At 46.9% G+C, this 17,960-nt stretch overlaps 1 protein-coding gene across 1 annotated transcript; it reads right to left on the bottom strand.

Annotated features, from left to right (window-relative positions):
- Positions 1 to 1,542: 1,542 nt before the first annotated feature.
- On the bottom strand, positions 1,543 to 17,150 carry Henmt1 (HEN methyltransferase 1). The gene is made up of 7 exons (XM_051165431.1): positions 16,923 to 17,150; positions 14,474 to 14,602; positions 10,944 to 11,056; positions 10,065 to 10,199; positions 4,891 to 5,070; positions 3,758 to 3,935; positions 1,543 to 2,478 (listed from the first exon to the last, which is right to left on the bottom strand). The coding sequence occupies exons 1-7, from the start codon at positions 17,148 to 17,150 to the stop codon at positions 2,050 to 2,052; spliced, it is 1,392 nt and encodes a 463-aa protein (XP_051021388.1). The 3' UTR covers positions 1,543 to 2,049.
- Between the last annotated feature and the right edge of the window lie 810 nt (positions 17,151 to 17,960).

Here is a 17,960-nt window from a genome sequence, read left to right as displayed (position 1 = left end):
TCCTTGCACTTAACACAAAATTACGTTATGCCTCAACTCAAGCAGAGTTGAAAAGTTACAGTAGGGACAATATTTCCTGCCAAGGTCCCCTACAAAAACTATGCCAATCTGTGGCTGGAAATGTTAATAAACCGTTCAATGTGCGAAGAAATGCACTTATCAAAGCTGGGAGGGGAACACAAACGAAGACTGGTAAGCACAACCACAGGCTGGAAGTGTGGTTCGGTGGTAGAAAGCGTGCCTAGCATGTGTGCAGCCCTAGGGAAGAGAGGGGCAGGTGCAGGAAGTGAAACAGCAGTCCCCGTAAGGTGTGAGCACAAAGGGTTTATGGGTAAGGCATCAAGTCATCAGCTTCACAGTAACTGATGGGACTAATTTCAGAAGAAGATGTGACCAAGGGCTTGACCCTAGCTGGAAATGTGACTCCAGCAAAGAGCAAAGATGCACAGGGAGCCCTAAGGCAAACCTTGGGCACAAAGGTAGAAAGGGCATTTGGGTGGGGAGAGGAATACAAATCTGTCTAGGTCACATACGCCTTTGAGCACCTGGTGGCACACATGGAAATCCAAAGGATTAGTCTAAGAGATTCTAGCAGTGTTTATGTGCTTTAGATATTTCCCTATGAAAACCTTCTCATCAAATCCACTGATTACTAATGAACCCTTGAAGACTCAACTTAGAAACAAGTGTCCCCAGGGCACTTGCCCAGGGAGTAACACTGCTGCCACAGAATGCCTCTCAGGGAGGTCAGACTATGCCGGGTGGCACAGGCAGTTTGTCATCATGTTCATTTTCTTCTAGTTCCTTAGGAGATGGCAGAGTATGCATGTGGCCTCTCAGAATACAGACTGCACTTCTCAACTTCCCTCACTGCCTTATGTGAGCACGGGAAGGGTCAGTAGTGTTGCCTAGCAACAGACAGAAGGAACACTGGGCAGCTGGTGCACTCCATCTCTCTTCCTAGCTGCTGGTAGGCTATGCAAGTGGGAACCCCAGGTTAACCTCTTCCAGACTCATTAAGATGGAAACCAGGGTATGCGACAGTACAGAGCAGGCAGGCATGCCTGGCTGGCTCACCTCTGGACTCCCCTGCCTCACACAAGAATATCTCTTTGAAGCCCCAGGTTCATTTTTTAAAAGCCTCATTTCTCTCCCCTGCAGCTACTACCACCCTAACTCCAGCTGGAAAGCTGTTGGGGTGGGGGGTGGGGTCTTCCCACGTGTGTGAGGGTGTGGCTTAATGATGGGGCGCTTGCCTAGAATGTGCAAGGCCCTGGGTTCAGCTTCTAGCACCACAAAACAACCACCAGAAGGTGGCCAGGGGTGACCTCCCTTCCTTTCAAAGCACCAGCGTTCCTTTTTTATACACTGGTTTATGCGGAGCATAATAGGGAAATTCTGACGCAAATGATAATCCTAGATTTTAGAGCTACGTCACCACTGGGAAAAACTGGGCAGAAAAACTGCTTTTTGTCTTTGAGATGGGGTCTTACCATGTAGCAGGCTGGCCTCAAAGCCATGATCCTCCTGTCTCATCTATCCAGGCTAGGATTGCAGATATGGGCCTCTGTGCCAGCACCGGGAAAGGGTCTCAAGTGGCTTTCATTACATTTAAATGTTTTAATGTCACATTCAACATACGGCTCTAACACCAAAATATGGGTAAGGACAGAATTAACACATTACCACATCAAATTTCGTCATTCTTGTAAACACCAAATTTTTTAAAAAATCTAATTTTAAAGGCAAGCAACTACTTTTAATTAAGCCCTCTCTCAGGCAAAGAGCAGTCTGTATGTCAGGCAGATCTGTCAATGAGTTCAGGACCCAATTTGTGTTTTTAAAAAAAACTCTCAAAATACCACTACAATTATGACTGTACAAAGTTTAAATTCTAGGGCTGAGGATATAGCTGAGTGGCCGAGTGTTTGCTTACCATGTGCAAGGCCCCAGGTTCGATTCCTAGCACCACCTAAGAAAAAAAGAAATTTGGATTCTAAGTGAACCCAACTGCCAGCAGGACCCTAAGCTCTGGGAAACTCAGGTGCCTCAATTATCTTCAGGCCGATAATCCCAAGAATTATGCAGGTCGACCACCACTGCAGAACCATCGCTGCTTAAGCACACAGAGTCGGCAATGAGGCACCGCATTCTCTCTTCGTCAGCACACAGGCGGTGCAGTTTGGGATAAGCAAGCAGTCTCTGCAGGGGTATGCAAAACTTCTCTCCTTCGCAGAAGGGTTTCGGAGAATTTTCTATCCTGGCCTTTTCTGCCTCAGTGAAGACTGCTCCCAATAGGAGGTGGGGGGCTGGGGAGAAGTCCATGCCCCCTGCCTTAGGATCTTGTTCTTTCTCCTGTTCCCTCAGCATTCGCTGGTGTCTCAGCCTCAAGCGGTCCACTTGTATCAAGAGTTCCCCAACTAGTACAAACTTGAGCACCTTTTCCTGCTGTAAACTGGGGTAGGAGGTTGTATAAACCTGAAGGGAAGAAAAACCAAATAGAATAGGAAGCTTGTTAAACTTAAAATTCAGCCACATAAGAGCTATGTGTACATATGGCACAAGACCTATTCATTGTAAGAGCCTTAATTTTATTGGGAGTCAAATACATGTGGACATTACCTAACTGGTTTGCTTCCAATTGTAATACCTACTGTATCCCGGTCAGGTTTCCACCAACAAGCATTAACCCAGTATTGCTTTTTTTTTTTTAAAGATTTATTTTATTGTTTTGTGTCTATGAGTGTTTTGCCTGCATATATGGCTGTGCAGCACATGCTCCACCGAGTCTGAAAGAGGGCACTGGATCCAGTGAGACTGGAGTTAACAGATGGTTGTGAGCCGGACTGAACCCATAACCCAGTGTTTCTACTTGATATTACGTAGAAATACCTGTAAAAGAAAAACGGTTCAATCTAGAACCAGTGGTGCATTCCTGTAACCCCAGGGAGCCGACACTCTGAAAGGCTCAGACAGGGAGAACCACTGACCCAAGAGATCAAGGCCACACAGGCTAAAGAAAAATTAAAAATAAATGAAAATGGTTCCATCAAGGAAAGAATGTATTCTTTTGAAAGATGGGGGGTGCGGGTGCGGGTGCGTGCGCGTGCGCGTGTGCACACGTTTGCTCATACACTTACTCCAGTCTAACCACAGGCCGGAGAGGAACTGTTACTGGTTCTCTCTTTACTGCTGATGATCCTACGAGATCACAAAGGAGGCAGCAAAAGCCCTACTTTGAAACATCCTAAGGAGACCCCCAGCAAACTGTTCCCTGTAACATACTGCCAACAGGCCAGGCAGTCTGAAAGGATGCCATAGGCCAACCCTGCCAGGACCTTCCTCTTTCTATGATGAGCCTCAACGAGGTGTGGTGGTGCAGGCCTTTAATCCCAGCACTTGGGAGGCAGAGGTAGGCGGATCTCTGTGTATTCAAGGCCAGCCTAGTCCATGTAGCAAGTTCCAAGCCAGCCAGGGCTACAGAGTGAGACCTTGTCAAGAAAGACAGACAGAAAGGACAGAGAGAAAAGAAAAAAAATTTTAACTAGGTCATGTATACTCCTTTCTACTTTGGAAACTAGTGAAGAAAAAGAAGTAGAAAGAGGGAGGAGAGTGGAAGGAAGGAGAAAGTGGAAGGCGGGGATAGGGACGAGGGAGGGAGGGAGGGAGGGAGGGAAGGAGGGAGGGACCGTAGGTGGTAGAGGTCCGAGTCCTCACTGTCCATCATGCTGACAGCGTCCTCACACAGAATACTCACAGCCTTATAAACATGCTGGTCGGGCTGCTGTGAAACAGAGGGCTCAGCTAGCTTCCCACTGTTTTTCCTAAAGACACCTATCTGGGTACAATATCCAACATGCTCAGATCCAGCTGGTGGTGTCCCTACCCCGGTGAACTCCACATGGTAATTGTAGCGATCTGCCACTTGTGAAGCCCTGAAATCAAACAAAGAGAAATCACTTCTCTGAACATACAGTTGTGGCTACGTGGCTTATCAAACAATTCTTAAGTGACATCTTGTCGGAAGGATTAGGAAACATGAAATATGATGAATCAAAGTGTTTCTGAGCCTGGCATGGCGGGTGTCGTGCCTGTCACGGCACTTGGGCTGATAAAGCAGAAAGGTCAGGAGTTTAAAGCTAGCCTGAGTTATGTAAGGATATAACTCCTCAAAAAAAAAAAAAAAAAAATCTAAAGTTAAACATTCTACGTGGGCATATGATCTATCACCTGGGTGCCTGATTTCTGTACAAAACAAAGGTAGCAACACATTTTCAGTTTCCAAGTCACCACAGGAAGAGGAAAGGGAGCCTATGGGATGGGCAGACTGCAGGGGTGAATCAGGAGACCTCAACGACTCCAGCCTAGACTACATGCATTGGGAATTATTCCAAAAACTGTGCACAAACCAATAACCACCCCCAAGCGTGGGCGTGAGCTCACCTCACAGCCCAGACCTTCCCCATTTTGGGTCCTCATTCTATGCCAAGACTCTTAAAGAGCATCCAATAGGCACACACTCTTTTCTCCTGCTGCCCACGTGTTCGGCTTTCCTTGTGATCTTATTACAGTCCCACATGGAGAGCTTGCCGGAACAAAGTAAGAAACACTTTAGGTAAGACAGGCATATCAGAGCCGGGCGTGGTGGTGCACGCCTTTAGTCCCAGCACTCAGGAGGCAGAGGCAGGCGATCACTGTGAGTTCGAGGCCAGCCTGGTCTACAAAGCGAGTCCAAGACAGCCAAGGCTACACAGAGAAACCCTGTCTCAAAAACTGAAAAAAAAAAAAAAAAAAAAAAGACAGGCATATCAAAGCTTACTTCCTATAAGAAGATTCCTACCAAACAGAGAAAAAACAAAAACAAAAACAAAGAAACACTTCTGAACTTACCAGGTCTGGAACTCCATTCTGCTCCACTCAAATTTATGATCTGCGTCCCTCAGGGTCACTGTGGGAAACAGGGGGTTGAATTCAGCATTTGGTGTGCTGATTACAATCATGGCCGGTGACAGGTATCCAAAAACCACTTCAGGAAATCTGGCCAGGTCATCCGAATCCAAATGTTCTATTCTAAGATGGTTAATAAGAAACACAGAATTAATGTGGCTTCACTTGGGTGGATTTCCCTAACTGACTTAGCAAAAATAATTCCTACCAGGATCCTGGCTTCTCCCTCCTTTGATAATGCTATGGTCCACACCCCAAGAGCAATTGTTCTCATGTTTAACCCTTTCCACTCTCAGCATTGCCCCGAATGATCCATCAACTAAGACCCTCTGCTGCACTCTACAGAATTCATACCAATGCCGGGCGTGGTGGTGCACGCCTTTAATCCCAGCACTCGGGAGGCAGAGGCAGGTGGATCACTGAGTTCGAGGCCAGCCTGGTCTACAAAGTGAGTCTAGGACAGCCAAAACTATCACAAGAGAAACCTTGACTCGAAAAACCAAAAAAAAAAAAAAAAAAGAATTCATACCAATATTCCTTGTTAAAGTATCTGAGTTTGTACATTCCTTGATTTGATGACCCAAGAACACAACACTACTTCTATGTGCTCTTTTCAAAAGCACATTCCCAGGCACCTGCGGAGATGGCAAGTAGAAGCACATTCCACTCTTAGAGAGGATCCCAACTTGGTTTCTAGCACCCATGTCAGGTGACTCACAGCCACCTCTAGGTCCCCAGATCCTGGGTATCTGATGTCCTCTACTAGCCTCCAGGGACACACACATACTTGTGGACATACTTGGGGAAGAATAAGGACCTAAGTTCAGATGCCCTGCACTCACAGAAAAAAATCTGGCGTGGGATCACACACATCTGTGACCCCAATGCTGGGAAGCTTGCTGACCAGTCAGTGCAGTCAATCAGCAAGATTCGGGTTCAGTGAGAGAGACTTCTCAAAACCACAAGGTAATCCAGGTGTGGTGGCGCACGCCTGTGATCCCAGCACTCAAGAAGGCAGAGGCAAGTGGACCTCTGTAAGTTCGAAGCCAGACTGGTCTACAAAGCAAGTCCAGGACAGCCAAAGCTACACAGAAAAACCTTGTCTCAAAAAAACTAAAATACACACACACACACAGTGGCCAGGCATGGTGGCGTACCCCTTTATTCCCAGCACTCAAGAGACAGGGAGGCAGACATCTAGGAGGACAACCAAGATGACAGAGAGAAATCTGATCTCAGGGGGTTGGGGTGGGGGGTGGGGAATGCAAGGTGGAAAAGTGATTGAGGAAGACACTAGACATCAAACACTGGTCTCCATCCCCCCCCCCCCATACGAGTGCTCCTGCATAAACACACAAAATATGCTACAGCACCTGCTTAACGTACATGAAACACTTGATTCCAATACCCACCCCAAAAAAATCCTCTAAATCTAAGATTGAAATACTAAGACAAATCCAGATTAAGGGACGTTCTAGAAAACAGAAAGACTAGGAAAACCTGTTCCAGATGATTAACAGACAATCAAAAGACTTTACTACTAAAATCCCAGGCCAGAGAAGGCAGTGGACTGCCTTTATTCCCACCACTAGGGAGGCAAAGACTGAGGGGTCTCTGTAGTGGATGTAAACATGTTTTTGTTTTTATCCCAAGTGTGAGATGTGAACAGACTTGTGAGAGAACATGTGATGTTTGTCCACTATAAGAGAAACTGCCTCTTGTGGAGGCATGGTGTTTTGCCAACATCCTAGTACAGACTCCGAGAGGATGTGTGTGTGTGTGTCTGTGTGTGTGTGTGTGTGTATGAATCTATCCTATAGCCATACACATGTGTGTATATATACGTGTACATACAACATATAAATACATACACACAAGTCTATACATACATATATAGGACAGCCAAGGCTACACAGAGAAACCCTGTCTCGGGAAAAAAAGGGGGGGGATATAGAATTATAGGATAAAAGGCAGATTGAATCTACTAACCTCAAATATTTTACACTGGTATTGTATATTGAAAGAAGTTTAAGATTATTTTGTTCAACTTTTGCTTAATGTATTGTACATACGCAACTCAATTTGAAAATGTGATGTACAGTTCTAGTCTTATGAAAGCTAACTATTGCAAACTGTTCAGGATGGTTGGAAATGCAAGTTAGTAGTATGCCCCAAACAAGACGCTGGGCTTTTTGGCCTTGGCATCCTTTCCTGTTGTTTGGCTATTCATCTCTCCATTTAGAGACCTTCCTAGAGAGAATCACTCCAGAGTACACTTTGAGGTTCTGGGTTCCGGCTGCTGCAGTTGCAGTCACCTGTGCTGAGTCACTGCTTTGCTGTTTAGTGGGTCTGCTGGAATCCTGCCGACTACTTCAGCGGAATCACTCCAAGGAACTGAGTCTAAAAAGGTCTACTTCTCCTGTTTCCATTAACCTCTTTTCTCTCCTATCTAGGGTATGCGGGTTGGAAAGGAGGTGTAAGCATTTAAGAACCCCAAATACAGTAGGTTTGAAAAAGTTCAAGGCCTACAGATCTCTGTGAGCTCCAGGCTAGCCTCGTCTATATAGTGAGCTCCAGGATAGCCAGGACTACGTAGAGAGACTCTGCCTCAAAAACTACAAAACAAACAAACAAAACAACAACAACAATCAAAAAAATACCTAGACTTGAAAAATAGCTATAAAAGACATCACTGCAACAACTGAGATGTGAGTGTGAGCTGTGCACTATACAACATGACCGTGTGCACCATTGTGAGATTTCTTTTTTGTTTGTTTAAAGATTTATTTATTCATTATTATGTATACAGTGCTCTGCCTGCATGTACACCTATAGGCCAGAAGAGGGCATCAGATCACATTATAGATGGCTGTGAGCCACCATGTGGTTGCTGGGAATTGAACTCTGGACCTCTGGAAGAGCAGGCGGCTCTCTTAACCACTGAGCCATCTCTCCAGACCGTGAGATTTCTTAATACAGCATACTATGGCCATATATGGAAGCCAGAGTATAACAATGAGACCCAGTTCTCTCCGTCCGCCTTTACGGGGTTCTGGAAATTGACCACATTCACACAGCAAGTGCCTCTTCCTGCTGAGCCTTCTCACCTGCCCAAAGCATTCCTTCCTAGAAATGTTTAAGGGCCTGTAATATGGCTAACAGGTAAAACCTAATAAAAAATATTTGGGGGTGGGGGGTTGAGACAGGGTTTCTCTGTGTAACAGCCCTGGCTCGCCTGGACTCGCTTTGTAGACCAGGCTGTCCTCAAGCTCACGAAGACCCATCTCTGTCTCCCAAATGCCGGGATTAAAGGCATTCACCACCATGCTCGGCCTCCTGATAGAAAGCTTTAGGATAGCTTTAACATACAGGTGATTAGAAGGAAAAGGCCATTATCTCCATTGTACTCTCAAGTGGATCATATAAAAATTCATAGAGGAAATTCCAGCTAGAGGAGAATCCCAAGGAAAGGGACCAAAAGGAAAGGATTAGTGGCCCTGGCTGAGCAGTGCCGCCTTGTACCTAAACCCACAGGGTCTATAAATCTGTCACTACACGTGATAACGAAATTTAACAGGACTGGAGCTGGGCTCCCAGCAACACTGTGCACTGGTCAACAACACCTCAAGCAAGCAGGATTCACGGGATAGGGCTTGCCGAGAGGGAAGGGAGGGGGAAGAGGCATAATTATACTATAATCTCAAAAGATAGGACAAATATCTTTAAAGACATTGCCAAATGCTACTAGATGTGACGTCACAGATTAACTGCAGCACAGCAGAAAAGTATCAGTACCCTACTCTTACCAGTTGCCAGGTCATCTCAACAAAGTAAATATCTGAATTAAGTCAATCATAGATCAAGAGAACTCAACATATAACCTATAGAACATTCCACCCCAACACTACAGAACATGTTCTTCTCAGCAACTCATGGAACTTTCTCGAAAATAGATCATGCATTGGGAAACAAAGCACATCTTAACAAACACAGGAAAACTGAAGTGGCTCCCTGCATTTCTGTCTAATTATACAGTGGAATATGACTACAAATCGGCAGGAAAAGAAACTCAAAGAGGCACAATGCCCTGGTTGCCATCCTTAGCACCACATAAAACTGAACATGGTGGCACACGTGTCATCCCAGCCCTCGGGAGGTAGAGAAAGAAGGATGAGAAGTTCAGGATTATATACATCAAGTCCGAGACCATCCTGGGCTATGTTAGACTTCAAGAGGAAACAAAATAAGAAAAAGAAAGAAAGAAATGCAGGTGCTGGAGAGATGGCTCAGCAGTTAAGAGCAGTGGCTGCTCTTCTAGAGGACCAGAGTTCAATTCCCAGCACCCACATGATGGCTCACAACTGTCAGCCTCCCAGAATTCCAGTCCCAGGGGATCTAATCCCTCTTCTCGCCTCCTCAGGCACTACACACACACACACACACATACACACACACACACACTCTCTCTCTCTCTCTCTCTCTCTCACACACACACACACACACACGCATACTCTCTCTCGCTCTCTCTCTCGCTCTCACACACACACACACACACTCACACCCGGTACAGAGACATATAGTCAGGCAAACACTAATACACATAAAAGTAAATTTAAAGTCTAAGCAAATAAATGCATTATAAAGAAAGAAATACAGATGTCTTTGTTATCGTGTGTGTTTGCTTGCCCTCTGAGGTCAAAAGAGGGCGCTGGAGCATGTGGACTGGTAGCTACCATGTGGGTGCTGGAAGGGCAAGTGCTCTTAACCACTGACATGGCTTTCCAGCCCCACAAATGAACCTTTTAAACAGGGCAAAGGCCTGTGTATATAACTTTCCTTTATTTCATTAAAAAAAAAAAAATACCACTGTGTGAGGGAGAGTGCACATGTAACATGATACGGACTACAAGGGACGCATTAACAGCTGGCTACGTGGAGTGTGTGAATGCTTACTTTTGGAATTATCTTCATATTTGGAATTCCCAAGTAAAATACTAAAAGAAAAAGATACATCCAACTGATGTGCAGTTTTTTTTTTACAAATAATCACATTGACTTATGAGGCTAATTCCTTCGTATTTTTCAAAACAAACAGTTTATACAACTTTCAGACTTACAATTCAATGCATGTTATCAAATCGAATCCAAGCAAGCGGGAGTCTCTCTCCACAACAGAGCCATGATATAGGGTGACAGTCAAATCTCGATCTCGGGGTTTTACAAACTCCCCCAAATAGGGAGACAAGTAATGCCTGCAAAAGAACCACCACTCGTCAGAAACATCAGGAAACGGTTGTTTAGAAATTAGGAAGCCTGGGGCTGGAGATAGGGCTGGCTCGGTGGCAGAGGGCTGACCTAGCTATACGAGGAAAACCCCGGAACTGTGAGTCCCAAGGAGAAGGGAGTCTCCCAGCTACAGAACCCAGATCATCACCTTTTGCCTACACTGATGGGGGTCTGGCTCGGCCTGTTTTGCTCTTCTTGTTTAAACACTAGGCCATGGGGCGACTTCCTTCCACAGCAGGAAGTCAGGGCACTACAAACATGATTTTAAATATGCGATGCTGTTCTCATTTTCACACTTTGCCTCTCTGGATCAAAGACACATCAGCTCTTTGCTCTTAGAAGAGCAGGTCTCAAAACGATTTATAAATTAGTAAGTGCTAGAGAAGCAGAAAGAGAGCATGATGTTAAGGGACCAGGCACATGCATGCTTTATAACCCTCCGTCAGAACTTACGGGCATGAGACCCGACCCACACCTTAGAGACACCCAGGCATGGTGGCGCACTGCCAATTTAAGATGAGGGCAACCTACGCTATACCATAATATCTTATCTCAAAAAGAGAGAGAAAATAATTTTACTATGGAAGAGACCCCATGACCTATGACTGACTATACCTTATCTCTCAATAGTTCTACTACCACCCTGGGGACCAGGCTTCCAACCTTTGGGGGAACAAACCACATCCAAACCACAGGACTAGAAGTATTACCCATTTGAATGTAATTTTTCCTCGTTGATGTCTACCCCAACAAGCAGTTGAATGCATGGGTAGATTTTTAGCAGCTTTAGGAGCTTGGTATCGCCACATCCCAGGTCTGCAACCTATAGATGAGATACAGCGTCATTGGCAGAATGACACTCATAGCCAGAAGAGTGTGCGTATTTAAACTGGAGGGAGCCTGGGGAGATGGCTCCATCAGTGAAGTGCAAGTTCAGGTCCCCAGCACCTGTATAATAAAGTCAGGTACAGCAGGATATGCCTGTAATCCTACTTGCCTGTAAGCCCAGGCAAGTCTAAGAGATCCAGGCTCAGTGAGAATCCTACCTCAAAAAACATAATATAGAGAGTGACATAGAAAGACATCCATTGCTGACCATTTTGGGGCCTCCATACATGTATGTCTGTGTGTGTGTGTGTGTGTGTGTGTGTGTGTGTGGTGTGTCTTTGTGCATCCTGCCTCAGTGGGAGACTGTATATTAACAGTGAAAACAAAGCTATTATGTTGAAGGATCTTTTCTAGTAGAATAGCATAAACACACACACACACACACACACACACACACACACACACACACACACACACACACCAAATTAAAATGAGATTTTCTAATCCTGCAGGTAAATCAGTGTTTGAGAAAAGTCACATGGTCAAACAGATGGAGTCATTCCTTCTCAGAACAACTGCTCCTGTCTATATTTGACTCGGGGAGAAAGGTTAAAAGGCAGGGTAGTCTCTGCCTATAGTGCTAGTGCTGGGGATGCTGAGGCAGAAAAAAAATGTTTGAAGCCAGGCCTTAGAGAGGGAGAGAGGACGAAGTGCCTGCCTAGCGTCCCTGAAGCCCTGGGTCCCATTGCCAGAGCCAAATGAACAACTGTGGTGGCGCAGACCTGTAATCCTAGCTCTGGGAAAGTAGAGGCAGGAAGATGGGGAGCTCAAAATCAGCTCAGCTACAAAGCAAGAATCACAAGTTGGAGGGACATATGCTCAACCATGTTCATAGCGGCCTTATTCATAATAGCCAGAACATGGAAACAGCCTAAGTGTCCCTCAATAGAAGAATGGATAAAGGCCGGGCGTGGTGGCGCACGCCTTTAATCCCAGCACTCGGGAGGCAGAGGCAGGCGGATCGCTGTAAGTTCGAGGCCAGCCTGTTCTACAAAGTGAGTCCAGGATGGCCAAGGCTACACAGAGAAACCCTGTCTCGAAAAACCAAAAAAAAAAAAAGAAGAATGGATAAAGAAACTGTGGTGTATTTACACTACTCAGCTATTAAAAACAAAGACTACCCAAACTTTGTGGACAAATGGATTGAACTAGAAATGATCATAATGAGTAAGCTAACTCGGAAGCAGAGAGACTCAAATGGTATATACTCACTTATAACTGGACACTAGCCCAAGGGGCAGGTCCCATGAAAGTCTGCACCTACCAGGAAAGTGGGATAGAGGTGAGGACATCCTATTGAGACTCTAGGTGAGAGAAATATAGGAGATGGGGAAACAGAAGGATCCAGAGGGTCCTAGAAATCTACAAGAACACTATGATAGGCGGATCTGGGCCCAGGGGTTCTGCTCAAACTAGGGCACCAACCAAGGACAATACGTGCATTCAGCATCAAACCCATACCCAGATCTAGCCAAGAGACAGGACATTCTCCACAGTTAAGTGGAGAGTGGGGACTGACTTTCACATGAACTCTGGTGCCCCATATTTGGCCATGCCCTCTTGATGGGGAAGCCCGATGGCACTCAGAGGAAGGATAGCAGACTACCAAGAAGAGACCTGATACCCTAGCATCATATTCAGGGGGAGGAGGTCCCCCTCAGTCACAGTCATAGGGATGGGAATGGGGGGAAAGCGGGAGGGAGGGAGGAAGGAATGGGAGGATGCATGGAATGGGATAGCAATTGAGATGTAATATGAATGATTTTATTTTTCCATTAAAAAAAAGAATCACAGGTTGGGTCTTATTTGTTTGTTCATGTGGCTTGTTGGTTTTGGTTTGGTTTATTTTAGACAAGGTCTTCATATGTACTCCTTGATGGCCTGGGACTCACTATGCAGACCAGGCTGGCCTCAAACTCACAGCAATCCTCCTGCCTCTGCCTGAGTGTGTTGAGACTACAGGTCTCTGTAGTGGTCAGAGGACCTGTGTGAGTGAGTTCTCTCGGCTTCCACCAGGTGGATCCTGTGAGTGGAACTCAGGTCAGTGGACCTGACATCAAGGGCCTATACTGGCTGAGCCATCTCACCTGCTAGCAAGGTGATTTCTACCTCATCTCTGAGCTCCCTGTACAAGACTGAAGAGACTCACCTACGTCTCATGTTGTAGGAAAAGGGTCACTGCAAAGAATGGCCTTCCACCGTGATGACTGGGTAGGTAAAACTTTGTTTCCATCCCTAGCCTCAATGTTGAAATTACTGTTTGATCCCAAAATTTCCTAGAACCACTTTCCTCCAGCTTTTCTACTCACCCCACCCCCAAGGCCATTGAGCTTTGTCTCCCCAAACTGATGAAATGCTTCTGCCTCAATGATCCTTCTCAGCCAGCCTGGGAAATGCCTGCAGTCCCCACTATCATCAGGGAAAAGAAATACGGCTAAGATAGAAAGCAAGAACTCACTTTAGGCCAGGTGTAGTGGCGCACACCTTTAACCGCAGCACTGGGAGGCAGAAGCAGGCAGATCTCTGAGTTCAAGGCCAGCCTGGTCTACAAAGCAAGTCCAGGACAGCCAAGGCTACACAGAGAAACCTTGTCTCAAAAAACAAACAAACAAACCAAAACACAGGCGGGGTGGGGGCGGGGAGCTGCGGTTCAGCAGATGTAGTGGCTACCACTGTAATCCCAAATTTGAGAAGGAGAGGCAGGAGAGTGGAGTCAGAGGCCAACTAGAGCTATCTCCAAAAACAAAGACGCTTCACTCACCATAATTAAGATGCTTTCATTGTTAAAAGTGCTGCTGGCCCCTTTGAGATTATCATAATGACTTTCCCAATTTGTGATTTTTGTTCTCTTCCGTGGTTTAAAAACAAACACAAATCCTCCTTAACTCTGAAACAATGGAACTCCTACCCTTACGGTCTGCTCCCTATTGCAATAATCACTTTGAAGTTTCTCCTGCCAGGCACACCTGTACTCTTTGCTTGGAGAAGCTGAGGCAGGAGGATCATCTGAGTCTAAGACTTAGAAGTCAGACTACGTACGCCACATCCAAAACCACACACCTCTTTTTCTTTGACCGTTTTCTGCTTGTACACAATGCTCTATAGTCACATCCAGCACCCCAAATCATTCAAGACCTTCTCAGGCTGGGGATGTGGCCCACAGTAGACTGCTTGCCTAGCATGCCAGAGCCCCTGTGTGGAACCCCGAATCCTGGGGGGGGAGGGACAGGGGGTGTGAGGGCGGGGGGGGGGGCGGGGACAGGGGGGTGTGAGTCTCCCTTACTAGTACATTTGACACACCACTTTAATAGGGCAATCTTAACAGTTAAAAAAAAAAAAAAAAGATAGTTACCTTCTTGGGTTCATGGCGATCCACTAAATCTCTAACGAACTGGTACCGTTGCTTGTATAACGGTGGGTTAAACCTAATTACCTTCTCTGGAGTAACGTCTTCAAAATTACCACCAGCCACGCTGTTGCACTGAAAGATTTTTAAACAACAGCAAAGGGTTCTCAATCAGGCATGACTTTAGACATTTAAGGAGAAAAGAAAAACATCTCCTCTCCCCAGTCAGTCTGGGCAACAGCAGCCACCGAGCAGGTCCTGGGGCAGCATCTGCTGTCAGTTTGCCAGGCTGGACTTTATGCGTCCTGTAGCTGAACTCCAGGGGCCTTTTTCCTGTGTGAACAGCTTAAGAGTGTGGTCCGGATAGGCTGGAGGCTAGGATAGGAAGTGCTGGGCCAACAGTAGGCTCTCACACTTCTCTAGCAAGCTTTTTGTTTTTGTTTTTGTTTTTGTTTTTCCAAGGCAGAGTTTCTCTGTGTAGCCCTGGCTGTGCTAGACTCACTTTGTAGAACAGGCTGGCCTTGAACTCACAGAGATTGGGATTACAGGGGTGTGCCACCACGCCTGGCTTCTAGCAGGCTTTGATCCGGCAGCAGGCCAAGTCTTTGGGACTGCCTAGGCCAGTTTTAGCAAGAATTCTGCTAACTTATTTTAAAGTGAATTCCCCACCCTTGATATCTGAGCACCCTCACCACCTGAAGTTCAGATTCTAAGCAAATGTTTCCTCTTTGTACGCACTTACCCTGCCTTTCCACTCCATACTCCTTGCACACATGTCTGTCCATCTTTGGCTGCTCTCGCTTTACTTGTCCAGAGTTAAACCCTACTACAGTGTTCTTATTGCAACTGTCCTAAATCAGAATTGTGCCCCCCCCCAACCCCCTTTTTTCTTTTTTAGCAGATCCGAGAGAAAAACAAAAGTGACCTGTATCTGCAACAACTGTTCCTCTGTTCCCTACCAGTACCGTAAAGGAGTAAACCAAGACACACACTACCCAATAAAAGCCAATGGCAAGCGAGGCTGGGACGTAGAGCAGTGGCAGACCAGTTGGCTTCCATCCCAGCAATGCAATAAAACATACCTCGACACATGCAACTGAGCCCCTGCCTCCCCCTCTCTCCACAGAGCTGTGCTAGGGAATCAAACTTGCGATTTCACACTTGCTAGTGCGAAAATCAGTCAGGGTAAAGTTCAGCTCCTTCCCCTGTTGCACTAGCCATATTCCAAGTGCCCAAATGCTACACAGCTGGGAGATTCAGCCTAGATCCCCAAGCGTGGTCCCCAAACCAGAACAGCATCTTCCTGGAAACTTAGAGAAATGCTACCTGTTGGGCCTCAGCAGATCTCAGATGAAACTCTTTACCTTTTAAACTCTCCAGGTAAAGAAAATAAAAATAAAATCCCAGGTGACCCATTTCAGTAGAGATTTTTGTTTAAAAGTAACATCTGTGTTTTTACTTTATACACACCCAATGTTGGTTCTTTCACTGATATCAGGTTTATTTAATTCAACACCCCGGGGAGGGATGCAACGACTTAAACAGGATGATTTATTGGTCATTTCTCGACAGTACACCCCTGTGAGACCCCTATAAGTCGGTAAAGAAGGGTGGCATTTACCAGTATGTTCTTTTTGGCCACTTCCATTTTGCTTCCAACTTCCATTGTGACAAAAATAATAGTAATGAAGATTTATCCTCCGGGCTGTGTATCAGAGAATCAGCGGCAACTCAGCTGTAAACACCAGTTAGTCTCTTTTCACACGAGAAGCCTGGAAGAAACGATGGACCAGATGAAAAGAGGTCAGCGGCCCCGTTTCTCCTTCCCACCCGTTCCCACTTCCCCACAGAATTCATCCACTAAGCACCGAGATACTAACGATGGGTTCTAAAAGCATCCAGCTCGGCAAAGTGCAATAACACTCTTGTTTAACCATTACTAGTTCTGTGTGATACGAGCTATTGCTAAGATCCCTCGACCTCGGGTTATAAATGCTGCTCAGTCGTCAAGAGCGCTTCAAAGCAAGCATGACGCACATTCGATCCCCAACACCACATAAAATTAGACCCAGGGGCACACGGCCGTAACTCAAGAAGGCGAGTCAGAAGTTCAAGGCCATCCTCGAACTCTCAATTTCATCCATACTGCTGTCGGTAACTTCTCAAACAACGGCAAATGAAACTTGGGGGGGGGGGGCAGGGGGTGCCCTTAATAAGTCAGCGATGCTGCAACACCAATCCAATTCACTCAAGGACTTGAATGTTAGTATCCTATGCACGTGTTCTTACCAACTAGAACTTAATCCGAAGTAAGCAAGATGTCAACCACCAGCTTTTCAGTGATTTCCTGGTTCATATGATGAACCTTGGCTTGGAGGGGAGTGGGGAGTGGGCTGCGGGGGTGGGGGATTGTCAGCGTTCCATCACCAGCCGGCTTCAACCCCACATCACTTACCCAGCAATAGGAAGCATTTCCACCCGGGAAAGCAAACCGCTGCGACAAAGCGCCGCCCAGTCCCGTGGAGCTGCTGGCCCCGCCCCTGACGCCCGCGCAGCCGCGCTGCTCCACCCTCTGCTCTCCGCACCTGGCTGGCCGGCCGCACCTGGCCGCCCGCTGCCCCTGCGCGTCGCGCCTGCGCTCTGCGCCCTCAGGGTCCTCGCTGGGCGTGCGAAGCCCGGCCATGCTCCGGCCCCATGCCTCCCGGCTGCCGCCGACTCCAAGGCGTCGGTTTTGGGTCACTTAACGGCCGCCGTGGCGCATGCCCCGAAGACATTTTACACCCCGATCTTCCGAACCCTGGGGACCACGACTCTCAGCCCCTCCGCATCTCAGCCCCTCGCGCTGCGGCGACCTGCCCTGCCTGCCGCGACTGTTGGGTGCGGCCTACACGGCGGGCTAAGCTGCGGGCTGGGCGGCTGTTAGGTCCGTGGCGCCCCGGGGTGCGAGCCTCCTCGTGCGCGGAAGAGACGTGGACATCGTCCGGGTCAATGGCAGGCCACGGAAGAGGCAGGCGAGCTCTGCGCGAGCCTGCTAGCCCAGAACAATGAATGGCACGAGGCCCTTGTAGGGACCGTCAGCTGGGTAAAGTTGATCCCCACCCACCTAAGCTCTTGGACATACCCTTTCAGCTTCCAACACCTAACCTTTTTTTTTTTTTTTTTTTTTTTTTTAAACTACATACACTTTAAGAACTGCCTGATCTTGGCGGACGCCTTTAATCCCAGCACTCAGGAGACAGAGGCAGGTAGATCCCTGTGAATTTGAGGTCAGCCTGGTCTACAAAGTGAGTCCAGGATAGCCAGTGATACAGAGAAACCCTGTCACAGCGGGGGGTGGGGGAGGGAGAAGGAGGAGGACTGCCTGATCTCAACTTTACACTTACTTGCTGTAAGCAACGGGAGAAGGCGATGGAAGCACCTGAGGTGGGGTAGGGGCAAAAACCCAGTTTTAAAAACAAAAACTGAGGCAGGTGTGACTACACATCCCCATTAA

Source organism: Acomys russatus, chromosome 23 (genome assembly GCF_903995435.1).
Source record: "Acomys russatus chromosome 23, mAcoRus1.1, whole genome shotgun sequence".
NCBI lineage: Eukaryota > Metazoa > Chordata > Mammalia > Rodentia > Muridae > Acomys > Acomys russatus.
The sequence above is the reverse complement of the archived record's forward strand: the minus strand, read 5'-3'. Positions and strand labels throughout refer to the sequence as shown.

What these genes read in the sequence shown, in the direction of transcription:
- Henmt1 (XM_051165431.1), bottom strand. Translation starts at nt 17,150, where the DNA reads ATGGCCGGGCTTCGCACGCCCAGCGAGGACCCTGAGGGCGCAGAGCGC. An exon ending in AGAATGGAGTTCCAGACCTG is followed by an intron (nt 3,936 to 4,890) that starts GTAAGTTCAGAA and finishes GTTTGATTTCAG; the next exon opens with GGCTTCACAAGTGGCAGATC. An exon ending in ACCAGCATGTTTATAAGGCT is followed by an intron (nt 2,479 to 3,757) that starts GTGAGTATTCTG and finishes TCTTCCCTTCAG; the next exon opens with GTTTATACAACCTCCTACCC.